The 12,403-nt window shown below is 46.5% G+C and overlaps 1 protein-coding gene across 3 annotated transcripts in view; it reads right to left on the bottom strand.

Annotated features, from left to right (window-relative positions):
* Positions 1-12,403, bottom strand: part of FAM171A1 (family with sequence similarity 171 member A1) — a 131,230-nt gene that overhangs the window by 57,367 nt on the left and 61,460 nt on the right. For all 3 annotated transcript variants that reach the window (XM_025445603.3, XM_025445604.3, XM_049100437.1), the window contains exon 2: positions 1,524-1,751. In XM_025445603.3, the coding sequence (XP_025301388.1) occupies positions 1,524-1,751 (228 nt within the window). The remainder of the gene's footprint in view (positions 1-1,523; positions 1,752-12,403) is intronic.

The following is a 12,403-nucleotide window of genomic DNA, read 5'->3' as shown; positions in this document are numbered from 1 at the left end:
CCATACCTTGCCCATATGATCTCCTCCACCTGGATGTCCCTTTATTAGCCTTCATAAGAAGCCAGTGATCTAGTAAGTAAACTGTGTTCAAAATAAAAAACAAAAAAACCCCAGGGCCCCAACTGGTGTCACTTAGGCCAAGTCACCAGACTGGAACTTCATACGCTAACCTCATCTAACCTAAATGCAGTTTCAACCTTCCCCAGAAATACAGTTTTAATTGGGTCAGTCAAGAATTTTTGGATCAGCATCAGTGAGGTAATCCGACACACGGGCCCTCTCCATTCCCCCTCAAGAGAAGATGAGGTGATCCACCTAAGATCCCCTGCCTGCTCCTCTAAGGAATAGTAACTTTGCTGGAAATAGTCCTTTTGCTAGTAACTCATCACCCCACTCTCCTTTCTGTAAAAACCTTCCCTTTTGGGGATCCCTGGATGGCTCAGTGGTTTGGCGCCTGCCTTCGGCCCAGGGCGCGATCCTGGAGTCCCGGGATCGAGTCCTGTGTCGGGCTCCCTGCATGGAGCCTGCTTCTCCCTCCTCCTGTGTCTCTGCCTCCCTCTCTCTCTCTCTCTCTCTCTCTCTCTCTCTGTGTCTATCATAAATCAATCAATCAATCAATCAATCTTAAAAAAAAAAAAAACCTTCCCTTTTGTGCAACTCCTTGAAGCTCACCTCTACTTGTGAGATGGATGCTGCCCAATTCATGGATCACTTTTAATAAAGCCAAACAGACCTTCAAATTTAATTGAATGACTTTTGTTCTTTAACAACCATTTCCCTGAGTTCCGTGAGCCACTGTGGCTAATGAGTTGAACCCCAGGAGGGGGCTGGGAACATCTGATTTATTATAGCCAGTGGGTCAACAGCCCCAGGGGACAGCCTGGACTTGTGACTTGTGTCTGAGGCTGGGGGAGAGGCCAGGCATGTGGGACTGGGCACTTCACCTGTGGGATTGGGTGCTGCCTCCAGGTGGAGAGTGTCAGAAGTGAGTTAAACTGCAGGACACCCAGCTGGTGTCTGAGAATCTGAGAACTGCGTGATGTATGGAAAAAAGCTCCACACATTTGGTGATCAGAAGCGTAGGGACTGAGAAGAGTCCCGAGAAAACACAGAGGAGTGGGTTTTCCCGTAGCAGGTGAGAAGGGGGGAAAGAGAAAGACCATGTCCCATCACCCCCTGCCTCTCTGGCCAGCGCTCTTCTCTCTGGCCCCGTGAGGCAGAACGAAGAAGCTCCGTCCCAGAGCACTGCCCCAGTGCCATCCTGCCAGCCATAACCAACAAGGTACAAAAGAGGACGCTGGGGAAATGGGCAGAGACTCTAAGGCTTTTCAATTCCCTCATGTATGTCAACTGAGGGAGAGCCCCCACCTGCTTCATACAGGACCCCACCTTTCCTTCCCATCAGAAGCCCCCAAAAGTAAAGCAGAGATGAAACCCTTATTTTTCTGATCATCTGCCTTCCACTCTCAAAATCGCTTCTGTCCCATGTGCTCTGCTTTAGGGAAGGGTTAGGATGGCCTTACCAGGTAATCGGATTGGCTTCCAGGGGGCAGAGTTTGGCACGTAGGCGTGCTTCGTGGCGGTGACGATCAGCTGACTGCCCAGCTTATACTGGAACTTGATGAAGGCGACGCCATCTGTCCCCGAGGTACCAGAAGCAACAGACACCTGGTTGGTGAAAATCTCGATAAGCGCATCTGGGACGGGCTGGTGGGTGCTGGCGTCGCTGATGTGGACCTTCAGGGTCACCTCTGGAGCGAAGACAAAGCAACAAAGAACAACTGCTAGTACCTGGCCCACCTCAACAACAATTCTGCTGTAGCTAATAGGAGTGGAGAGTGGGCTGCACGAAGCAAATCTAGATCTACATCCAAAATATTAATTGTTGCAACCAGGAAACATTTTCTTGTTAGAGAGATTCCTTTTTGACTTTACACGATTTCCTTTTTTTCTCCCCCTCCCCCAAACCACTGCCCATCATAAACTGCCTTCCTCTTTGCTCCTGGCTGCTCACCCCAACAGGTAAGTAAGGGAAGAATTCTATCCCTTTAAGACATTGTGTGACAAACACAATACTGTTTTATCCTTCCCAGGGTAGCTGGCAGTTGGGGCCCAACCAGGGCCTGCGATACTACAGAAGGAGCAGGCTCAAAGAAGTGCATCCAGAGTCTCCGAAGACCTGCTGAGTGTGGACGAGAGCTACCTAGGATATCCGTGCTGGTTATCACGAAGACCAGCCCAAAAAGCAGTCCAAAATGTCTTTAAAAAGGAGGACCTGAAGAGTGGGAAGAGAGAAGCTTACAAGAAGGAAAAAAATAAAAAGTAAACATTTGAAAAGAGAGATGAAGTAGAGTAATATTGGCAAACCCAGATTACGAATCGAGGAGACATACAGATCAAAAGTCACGTTAAAAACCTAAGATGCAATGGATAGTTTTCATCTATTCATGCTGGAGATGTTTTACTGAGCTGCTACTCTGTGGCTGGGACTGTAGTTGTGTGAACCACAGCAGTGAAGGAAATCTGCTGGGGGATGTGCGGTGCAGGCACGAAGCGGGCACTGATGGAACAGCATATGCAAAGGCTCAGAGGCAAGGAAAAAACATGCTTCTTAGAGAAAAACAAACAGATTCTGAAGGAGAACAGACAGTGTGAGGGGCATGAGGTCCAGTGCGAGACGAGTCTGCAGAGGTGAGTAGGGGCCAGACCACTCAGGGCTTTAGAAGGGACCTAAAAGGATCATTCTTGATCCCAAGAGCAATGGAGAGGCACAAAGATTTTAAACAAGGGAATGGCAGTCAAACGTGTTATAGAAACACCTGGCTGTGGGGAAGAGGCAAGACAGGAGACTTGAGCATCCAGTTAAGAGGCTTCGGTAATCACCCAGGAAGAGATGAGGGGGACCAGACTCTAGCACCATGGTGGATGTCGATTACAAGATGCCAGCATGGCACTCCAGAACAATCAGAAGTGTTCCCTGCTCCGATAAACCCGTTTTTGTTCAGGTGTCATAGGTCCACTGGTCCACTCCTAAGGCATTCCTTGCCATACATCCTGAGCTGTGTCAGATCTGAAAGCCCTATTGATGCCTTTGGATAAAGATGAGGGGGTGAGGACAAGCAAAGACTCTCCAGGTGACCAGGGAGGGAGGCTCATGTTTGCAGAACCACTGCAGTCTGGCCCAGCGGAGTGCCGGACACGGAGGGGGAGGGAGGCTCGGCAGAGCTGGTCCCCTGGGAACTGGCCTGGGGCACAAGCTCCAGAGCTCTGTGGAAGCTCCCACTGGGTTTGAATCTGAGCTCCACCCAGTTCTAGCCATGGAGCTTGGGGCAAGGCACTTACCCTCACCTGGGCTGTTTCCTCCTCTATAAAGTGGAGGGGACACCACCACCTAGCTCAGCAGAGGATGGAAACATTCAGCGTCATGCCTCACAGGTGAGCATAAACACAGCGGTTACCATTACGTTAGTCCAATCACTGTGCTTGAAAGCACTCAGCATAGCATCCGGGGTGGGGGGGCCTGGATGGGGTGCAGAGAAGGGTGCCAGAGGGGAGAGAGGGATAAAGCAAAGTGCAGGGATGGAGGCATCCTTCTTCAGTAATAACTGAAGTAAGTAATGACTTTATACCCCAGGCCCTTTGCAATCACAGTGAGAAGATTGTCTTTTGGTTCAAGGACCGCTGCCTTGGTCACTGACCTTATGATACTAAACCTTCTAAATATTGCAAATTTCACTTAGTCAATCACCCTTTTTTTTTTTCACTGAGTGGCTTAATTTAGTTCTTGACTAGAAAACCATAAAGAGCAGCTGAAGAATCCTAGACCTAGGTGTTAAAGATGTGCACCAAACAAATCTCTCCAAACCTCCTAGAGAAACACATGCTAGAGAAGCTGAACATGGCTACTTGATTCAGAGAGAAAACTAATGTCCAGAGAGAGATAAAACCAGCATCATGAAAAGCAAGGATATGACGTTACAAAACACACTGAGTTAATCTCGAATCTCATCAGTTACCTTGACGCAGATTCGCAGGATGTACGCCACACACGAGTTTTCTTATTTAACTTTGTGTCTTTGTGCTCCCAGGTGGCAGGTGAAATTATAACGTAAATTAACTCTGCTTTCATTAATACTCACACAGCAGAAATCCCCCAGAACAGGGCAAGTGGGAAGGTAGCTTTGTAGGGCTGCAGTGATAATTTATGTAATTTTATGATGATGAAACATTTATTAATAATTGGGATTACGAGGTTCCTGCTCTCTCTTGTTTGCTGCTTCGCAAGAGCAGCTAAGATTTCGAAAAAGCTAAAGCTTTCCTGAACCAACAGCGAAAGGAGTTTTTACTAAAAATCAACGTCCTAGATTCTACTATTGGGATTTCTTCTAACACCAGAAACCGACTTGACGTTCTGCAATTACATACTTTGAAAGAGATCGTTTAGCTACTTCTTTCGGTATGATAGGATGGGGGGAAATGTCAGCACGGTTAGGTGATTATCACAGCCTGCTGGGATATCATTTTCCTAGAGTAACATCTAGAACTAGGTTATCCATTCAACAGCAAACAAAATTGGTCTCCCCAGGAGAGTAATCCTAGGACTAGGTTAGGCTCTATTTACTGAAACTACTCTGAATTTTGCAGTTTAAAGGAAGACCCTATAGGGCAGCCCGGGTAGCTCAGCGGTTTAGCGCTGCCTTCAGCCCAGGGAGTGATCCTGGGGATCCGGGATCGAGTCCCACATCAGGCTACCTGCTGGAGCTTGATTCTCCCTCTACCCATGTTTCTGCTTCTCTCTCTCTCTCTCATAAATAAATAAAATCTTTAAAAAATAAAGGAAGACCCTATAAATGGTCCAAACCTAAACACACATTAAGATGCACTCCGTATTGCCGTTGGTCAGTGAGAGCTGGTGGGTCCTGCTCAGCTGGGGCACCGTTCTGGACTCCTTACCCTGCACACCCATCACTGAGTCCTACTGATTTTGACTGCAGGATATATGTCACAAGGCAGGTCCTTCTTTCCCATCCTTGTTAACGCCGTCCTGTTTCAGACCTTGCCATCACTCGCCCAGCCTGCTGCCTGGCCTCTTCACAGAAACCACCACTGCCTTCACACCTGCCTCTGAGATCACACTGAAGCCAGAGGGAGCTAGCTGACCTCCCCTAAACATGGCCAGGTGACAAATGGGGCCAGCGGCTTGTTTTTGAATGGTCCATGAGCTAAGAATGGTTTCTACCCTTTCAAATGGTTGGGGGAAAAAAAAATCAAAAGGATAGTTCATGTCATACCAAGATTATCTAGAATGTGAATCTGTGTCCATAAATAAAGTTTTATTGGAACACAGCCACGGCCATTTGCATATTGTCTAAGGCTGTTCTTGCGTTTCAGTGGCAGAGCTCAGAAGTTTTGACCTCATGGTTTGCAAAGCCTGAGCTATTATTTACTTCTGGTTCTTAAAATGAATCTGCCAGCCCCCGACCTACAGGATACATTTCAAGGCACCTGAGGGCCTCCACGGTCAGGACCCCTGATTCCCACATATTGTCCACAGGCCCGCAGATGCCATCCCCTGTGCTCTCCTTCCTGCTGCTTCTCATCTTTGTAGGAAAGGCCTTTCTACAATGTTACTTTCATGTTCCTCATTCCTACTCATTCTTTAAAAGTTCTACCTAAGGTTTGAGAAGCTGCTCCTGACTCACCAACCCCTCCCCAAACTGGGTTAAAGGCCCCTTATGTCCATCCCCAAAGCTGTACACAACACTGAAACTGCTTCTGTTTTCACTTCAGTGTTTACAGCAGGCCCACGACGCGGGTAGACAAGACGATCAAACCCCTGACCTTGAGGAACTTTTGGCTTTAGACATTAAATAAATACCAAGTGTAATTATGAACTGGGAACCACAGGATACCATGATGAGGGGGAGCCTACCCCCAACAGGGCAGTCAGGGAAGGCAGGTGTTGTGTAAGCTCAGGCCTGAAGGACACCCAGGAACCAACCAGGCAGAGGTGCAAATGTCCTGAGGTGAGAATCACTGGGATGCTGGAAATGAATAAAAGTCAGCGTGGAGAGAAATGCACGAGTGCAACCAACCATCCTAATACTGCACTTTCCGATTCAGGGTCTACCAGCCATATGTGGGCATTGAAATTTAAGTTTAAATTAATCAAAATAAAATTAAATCAGAAATTGAGCTCCTGGATCTCGCTAGGCACATTTCAAGTACTCCACGAGCATCTGTGGCTAGGGGTGTAGTTCCCACATTGGACACCAGCATTGCAGAAAATTCTATTGGATAGCACTGATCACTAACTACAAACTCCATCTCAGGATCTGAGCAAAGAAACGCAGGTGCCCAAATTGTTCGATGAAGAAAATACATCTGAGCACGACTCTGAAGCAGCTCCTTAGCAGCCCTCATGGGTTTGACCTGCACTTGAAATCCTGACAGTGACTTACAAGGCTCTGTGTTCTCTATTCCACCCCCCAAGTATCTGCCAGCCCTCGTCCCCCACACCATCCCCCAATCGAGGAGTAAGAAGGAGGCCAGGGTTCTGGGAACATGCTTTGTGCCGAACTTTCTTTGCATGGCACGCTTTTCCCTAACATTCTTCCATGCATCTTTCTCCTCCTCATCTGCTTAAATGTCACCTCCTGGGGCACCTGGGTGGCTGAGTTGGTGAAGCATCTGATTCTTGGTTTGGGCTCAGGTCATGATCTCAAGGTCATGGGATTGAGCCCTGAGTGCTCAGCTCAGCCCTCTGTGCTCAGCAGAGATTCTCTCTTTCTCTCTCCCCCCCCCCCCGCCCCTCCCTCTACTCCCTCACTCTTTTTCTAAATAAAAAGGTCACCTCCTGAATGCCCACCAGTTCTTTTTTCTGTTTAAAATTTTTTTTTAACTTTTTTTTTTAAGATCTTATGTACTTATTCATGAGACACATACACACACACACACACACACACACACACAGAGGCAGGCACAGAGACACAGGCAGAGGGAGAAGCAATCTCCAAGCAGGGAGCCCGACACAGGACTTGATACCTGGTCTCCAGGATCATGCCCTGGGATGAAGGCGGTGCTAAACCGCTGAGCCACCTGGGCTGCCCTAAAATTTTTTAAATTTTATTTTTAAAATTTAAATTCAATTAACATCAACTATTAGTTTCAGAGGTAGAGTTCAATGATTTATCAGTCTTATATAGCTTTTATCTTGGAAATTTTAAAACGTCTATACAAATAGGAAGAATAGTATGAGGAAACCCTCTGTACTACTCAAGTTTCAAATACCAACTTTCTACCATTCTTCTTTCATCTATTCTCCCGATTCAACTTTTCCTTCCTTTTCACTTTTTTGCTGGAACATTCTGAGGCAAATCCCAGACAATGATATTAGGTCACATTACTTCCCCATTAATATTTCCGTTTACAACAGATAAAGACTTGGGGCTCCTGGGTGGCTTAGTCGGTTAAGTATCTGGCTCTTGATTTTGGCTGAGGTCACGATCTCAGGGTGGTGGGATCGAGCCCCAAGTTGGGGGATAAGCATGGAGCCTCCTTAAGATTCTCTTTCCCCCTCTTCCCCTTCCCTGTTCCCTCTCTAAGAAAACCCCCAAAACAAAAGATTAAAACTAAAAATAACCAAAATGGGACACCTGGGTGGCTCAGTGATTAGCGTCTGCTTTCAGCCCAGGGCGTTATCCTGGAGTCCCAGGATCGAGTCCCACATCAGGCTGCCTGCATGAAGCCTGCCTCTCTCTCCCTGTGTGTCTGCCTCTCTGTGTGTGTGTGTCTCTCGTGAATGAATAAATAAAATCTTTAAAAATAAAATAATCAAAATGCCATTATCATACCCAATTCATGGAAACCTCTTTGTATTATCTCATATCCAGCAAAAATTCAGTTTTCTCTGCTTATCTAAAACCAAATTTTTTTTCACAATTTTGACTGTCCTATCTAAAATGCCAATCCCAACTCCACCCTGTGCATCTGATACTATTCTGCTCTGCTTCTTCTTTTATGCATAACACTTGTCAATTCTCTCTTTTTTTTAAAGGGTTTATTTATTTGACACAGAGAGAGAGTGCAAACGCATGCGAGTGCACAAGCAAGGGGAGGGGCAGACAGAGAGGGAGAAGCTCCCCGCTGAGCAGGGCTCCATCCCAGGACCCTGAAGTCATGACCCGAACCAAAGGCAGGTGTTTAACTGACCGAACCACCTGAGTGTCTCCACTTATCAATCCTAACGTGTTTATAACTTACATGTTTATTAACTGTCTGGTTCTTCCAGAATGTAAGCTTCGAGAGAGCTATTATGTGTTTCTTTTTTTTTCTTTTTCATTCATATATTCTAAGCTCACAGAATAACGTCTGGCACATAGTAGGCACTCAATATGTATGCTGAATGAGTCACTAAAACTAACAGGCATTTCTAGATATCATCTGGTGCATAGCCTAAATATCCTTCGTGTGATTTTGTTGTTGTTGTTGTTGTTCCATTAATTTCCTATTCATTATGATTTTCAATAGACACTACTGAAATTCATTTGAAAAGCACTGATTCAGATAGCTAATGAACTGTAATAATCAGAAAATATTTACTGTATGCTTAGCATGACATTAGGTTCTGTGGGAGATAAAAAAGAAGAAAAAGGATACAGCCCCTGTTTTTGAGAAGTTTAGGGGTTTTCGCTACAGAGAACAAAAAGGATGAAACCGGGTAAGACAGAGCAAAAATATGGCAAAGATGAGACTAATGAGGTCTGGAGGTTACAAACAAAAACCAAGGAAAAAGACCTCAAAGCTCTGTAGATGTAGAGGTGATGTAGGGGTGACAGGAGAAGACTTACAAAGGGGGTGGCCAGGGTGCCTGAGTGGCTCAGTGGATTAAGCACCTGCCTTTGGCTAAGGTCATGATCCCAGGGTCCTGGGATGGAGCCCTGCTCAGCAGAGAGCCTGCTTCTCCCTCTCTCCCTGCCTGCCACTCCCCTTGCTTGTGTGCTCTATCAAATAAATAAATAAATAAATAAATAAATAAATAAATAAATAAACAAACAAACTAACTAACTAAAACAAATAAATAAACTAAAACAAATGGGGTGCCCTTGAGCATACTGTGACCTGGACCAGGCATTGGTTTTACAGGCAAATCCTGCATGAATACTGGCCCAATGATTATGGTTTATGGAGTTCAGTGTGGGATGCTTCTGGAAGAGCTAAGAGTTGAAGGGAGGCTGGAAGGAAGGATAAGTGTGGGAAGGTGACCCGCATCTCCTGAACAGCCTTCCCTTCTTGACTCTGTTCCCACATCATGCATTCGGCCTCAGGCAGATGCCAGAAACATCCGTTTGCCAGCCTCCTAGGTAGCTAAGGAGGAGGGATGGAGGATGGACTTGGACTCCGCTAATCTGAAGTCCTCATGCTGGGTTTTGATTTAGAAAGCAGCAACATAAAAAAGCAGGTGCTTTTTCTGACCAAAGCAGGATGCACCTGGTTTGGGGCCAGCAGCGCAAGCCGCCGCCCTGCCTCAGTGCAGGAGGGAGACGAGGTGGCCCTGGCTCAGTCTTGCCATATGGGCAAGTTCTGGGCATGGTTCTGGCTGTGAGCCTCATCCTCCCCGAACTTCTGTGAGCTACCTAAAAGCTTTATTTTATTTATTTTATTTTATTTTTATTTATTTGACAGGGAGAGAGAGAGAGAGAAAGCACAAGCAGGGGGAGTGGCAGGCAGAGGGAGAAGCAGACTACCCACGGAGTGGGGAGCCCAATGTGAAACTCAATCCCAGGACCCTGGGATCATGACCTGAGCTGAAGGCAGACGCTTAACTGACTGAGCCACCCAGGTAGCCTAACTAAAAGCTTTAATGATATATATCTAGTTAAACTAGCCAGAGCGGGTAGTGGTGTCTGCACACCTCAGCTTCTGTACTATCCTAGCAGGACACCATATGGCTGAGGACCATCTCCTTGAAGCTGCACCCACCAGGGTCTCCTCCCAAGCTCTGGCCTAACTTCTCAGTATGCATGATAGTTAATTTTATGTGTCTACATCACTGGGCCACAGGGTGCCCTGATATGTGGTCATTGTTATTCTGGGGTGCTTCTGGATGAGATTAACATTTAAATGAGACTGAATAGGGCAGCCCCGGTGGCGCAGTGGTTTAGCTCCACCTGCAGCCCAGGGTGTGATCCCGGAGATCGAGTCCCACATCAGGCTCTCTGCATGGAGCCTGCTTCTCCCTCTGCCTGTGTCTCTGCCTCTCTCACTCTCTCTGTCTCTCATGAATAAATAAATAAAATCTTTAAAAAAAATAAATGAGACTGAGTAAAACAGATTGTTTTCCTTAATGTGAGTGGGCCTCACCCAATCAGTTGAAGGCCTGGATAGAACAAAAAGGCTGACCCTCCCTGAAATTCCTCCTGCCTGTCAGCCTTTGAACTGGCACATTGGCTTTTCCTGCTTTCTGACTTGAGCTGAAATACGGGCTCTGTCGCGGTCTCAGGTCTGCCAGACTTTGCATGGAAACCACACCATCGGGTCTTCTGGGTCTCCAGCTTGATGAATCATGCTGCAGATCTTGGGACCTGTCGGCCTCCATAATCACATGAGTCAATTCTGTATGATAAATCTCGTTCTACACAAACATACATCCTATTGCTTCTGTCTCCCTGGAGAACCCTGACTAACATAATATCCATCCTGAGTTCCAATCCTGTCTGCTCAGGTGGGTGGACCCCTGGAATGTGTGCTTAGGTCTCTTCTTGCTACACACTCTTACTCAGAGAATTATTCAGGATCAGGAATTTAGCCACTGCCTCTGGAGCATTCTTCTCAAAGTTTCATCAGCCAGTGAGAGAATCAAGAAGGAAGCAACAACTACTCAGGAATCCTTCCACCATGATTCAGGGTTCTTTTGCTCTTGGCAAACACAGAGTTTGGCTCTGTGGGCACCAGTGAGTCCATTTGAAGTAGTACAAAGAACATCTGCTTTGTGGGTAGAAAATGAAACATTATCTTTTAGTCATTTCCTTTCTTCTGCCACAGATTTAGAACTCAATGCAACCAGGCTGTTTCAAATTGTTGGCTTCGAGAAGCTACCAGTTAAGCAGCAAGTTGAGCAAAGATAATGGTAGGGGCAAGAGGCAGGGAAGATGGTACACACTTTTCAGATACACGGAAGGGAATCCAATCAGTTTTTTTCTTCCCAAAGATTTTATTTATTTATCTGAGATAGAGAAAGTGAGTGAGAGAGAGCTAGGGGTGTGTGTGCACGGCAGTGGTATAGGCAGGCTCCTTACTGAGCAGGGAGCCTGGCAGGGGGCTCAATCCCAGGACCCCGGGGTCATGACCTGAGCTGAAGGCAGACACCCAACCCACTGAGCCACCCAGGCGCCCTCAGCGCAATTTTAACACACTGCCCGCAAACACTGAGGGGTCTTGTTTTTCCTTCTCCCCCTTCTTCTTCAAACACTTCATACCCTATTATTTTCCAACAAGTGATGGGATGCATCATTTTATAATCTCTCATCCGAACTCCAAGACCAACACCTCAAGCTCTCTGTTCCGTTGACCTGCTAACACGCAAGACTCCAGACTCCAGATCGGATGGTGAAGTTCTTTGCTGTTTTTGCTGGGGACGGAGCTAGGCGACAACTTTCACCTGCTCTTGAACAGCCGAAGCTTCTCGCCTTTCAGATCAACGTAGCCTCACAAACTCCAGATTCATCTGGAAGGGAAAATGAAGTTTGTGCACTCCCATCTTTTTTTTGTTTGGTTTTGTTTTTGTTTCTGTGAAGTTTCTGGCTCCCTCTGGCTGTTTTTCATTGCCCTTTTATATCCTCTGAAATTAGCCTTTATTTTGGGATTTTCATTTTTTCTTTCCTTTTGCTTTTTAGGGCTGGGTTGGTCTCCACAGCAACCCACCGGAGTGGGAATGCCGCACTTGCCAGGTTGGCCACAGTGGCCTCGCAGAGAGGAGGTCCTTTTCCACCAGCAGACTCAGCAAAGGCTTCTGTCCCAAGTTGCCTGGAACCCTTGTGGTTGCCTCACCCCAGGCCAACTGGTGGAAAAGGACCTCTGTCTTTAGCCGCCAGCACTATGATTAGTTAGATTTAACCCAAATTCAGGGCAGTTGTGCCGGCTTTTCATGTCTTACCTAAAACAATAAAAAATTACGCAATCATTTAAAAAAACATTTTCCAAATGGGAACTTATCTTTAAAACGTTACCAGACCTTTGCTCTAAGAGACTTTGCCCCGTGTGACTTGGTGCTGGCGTTTTTACAGTGTCAGGAGACTCACAGGACTTCCCTGTGAGCAATTATGCAGCAATTATAGGCACATCCTAGGATGCCCGATATGCGAAGAGGAAACTTTCCATCTACTTTATTTCTTTTATAAATAGG

This window comes from Canis lupus, chromosome 2 (genome assembly GCF_003254725.2).
Source record: "Canis lupus dingo isolate Sandy chromosome 2, ASM325472v2, whole genome shotgun sequence".
Lineage (NCBI taxonomy): Eukaryota > Metazoa > Chordata > Mammalia > Carnivora > Canidae > Canis > Canis lupus.
The sequence above is the reverse complement of the archived record's forward strand: the minus strand, read 5'-3'. Positions and strand labels throughout refer to the sequence as shown.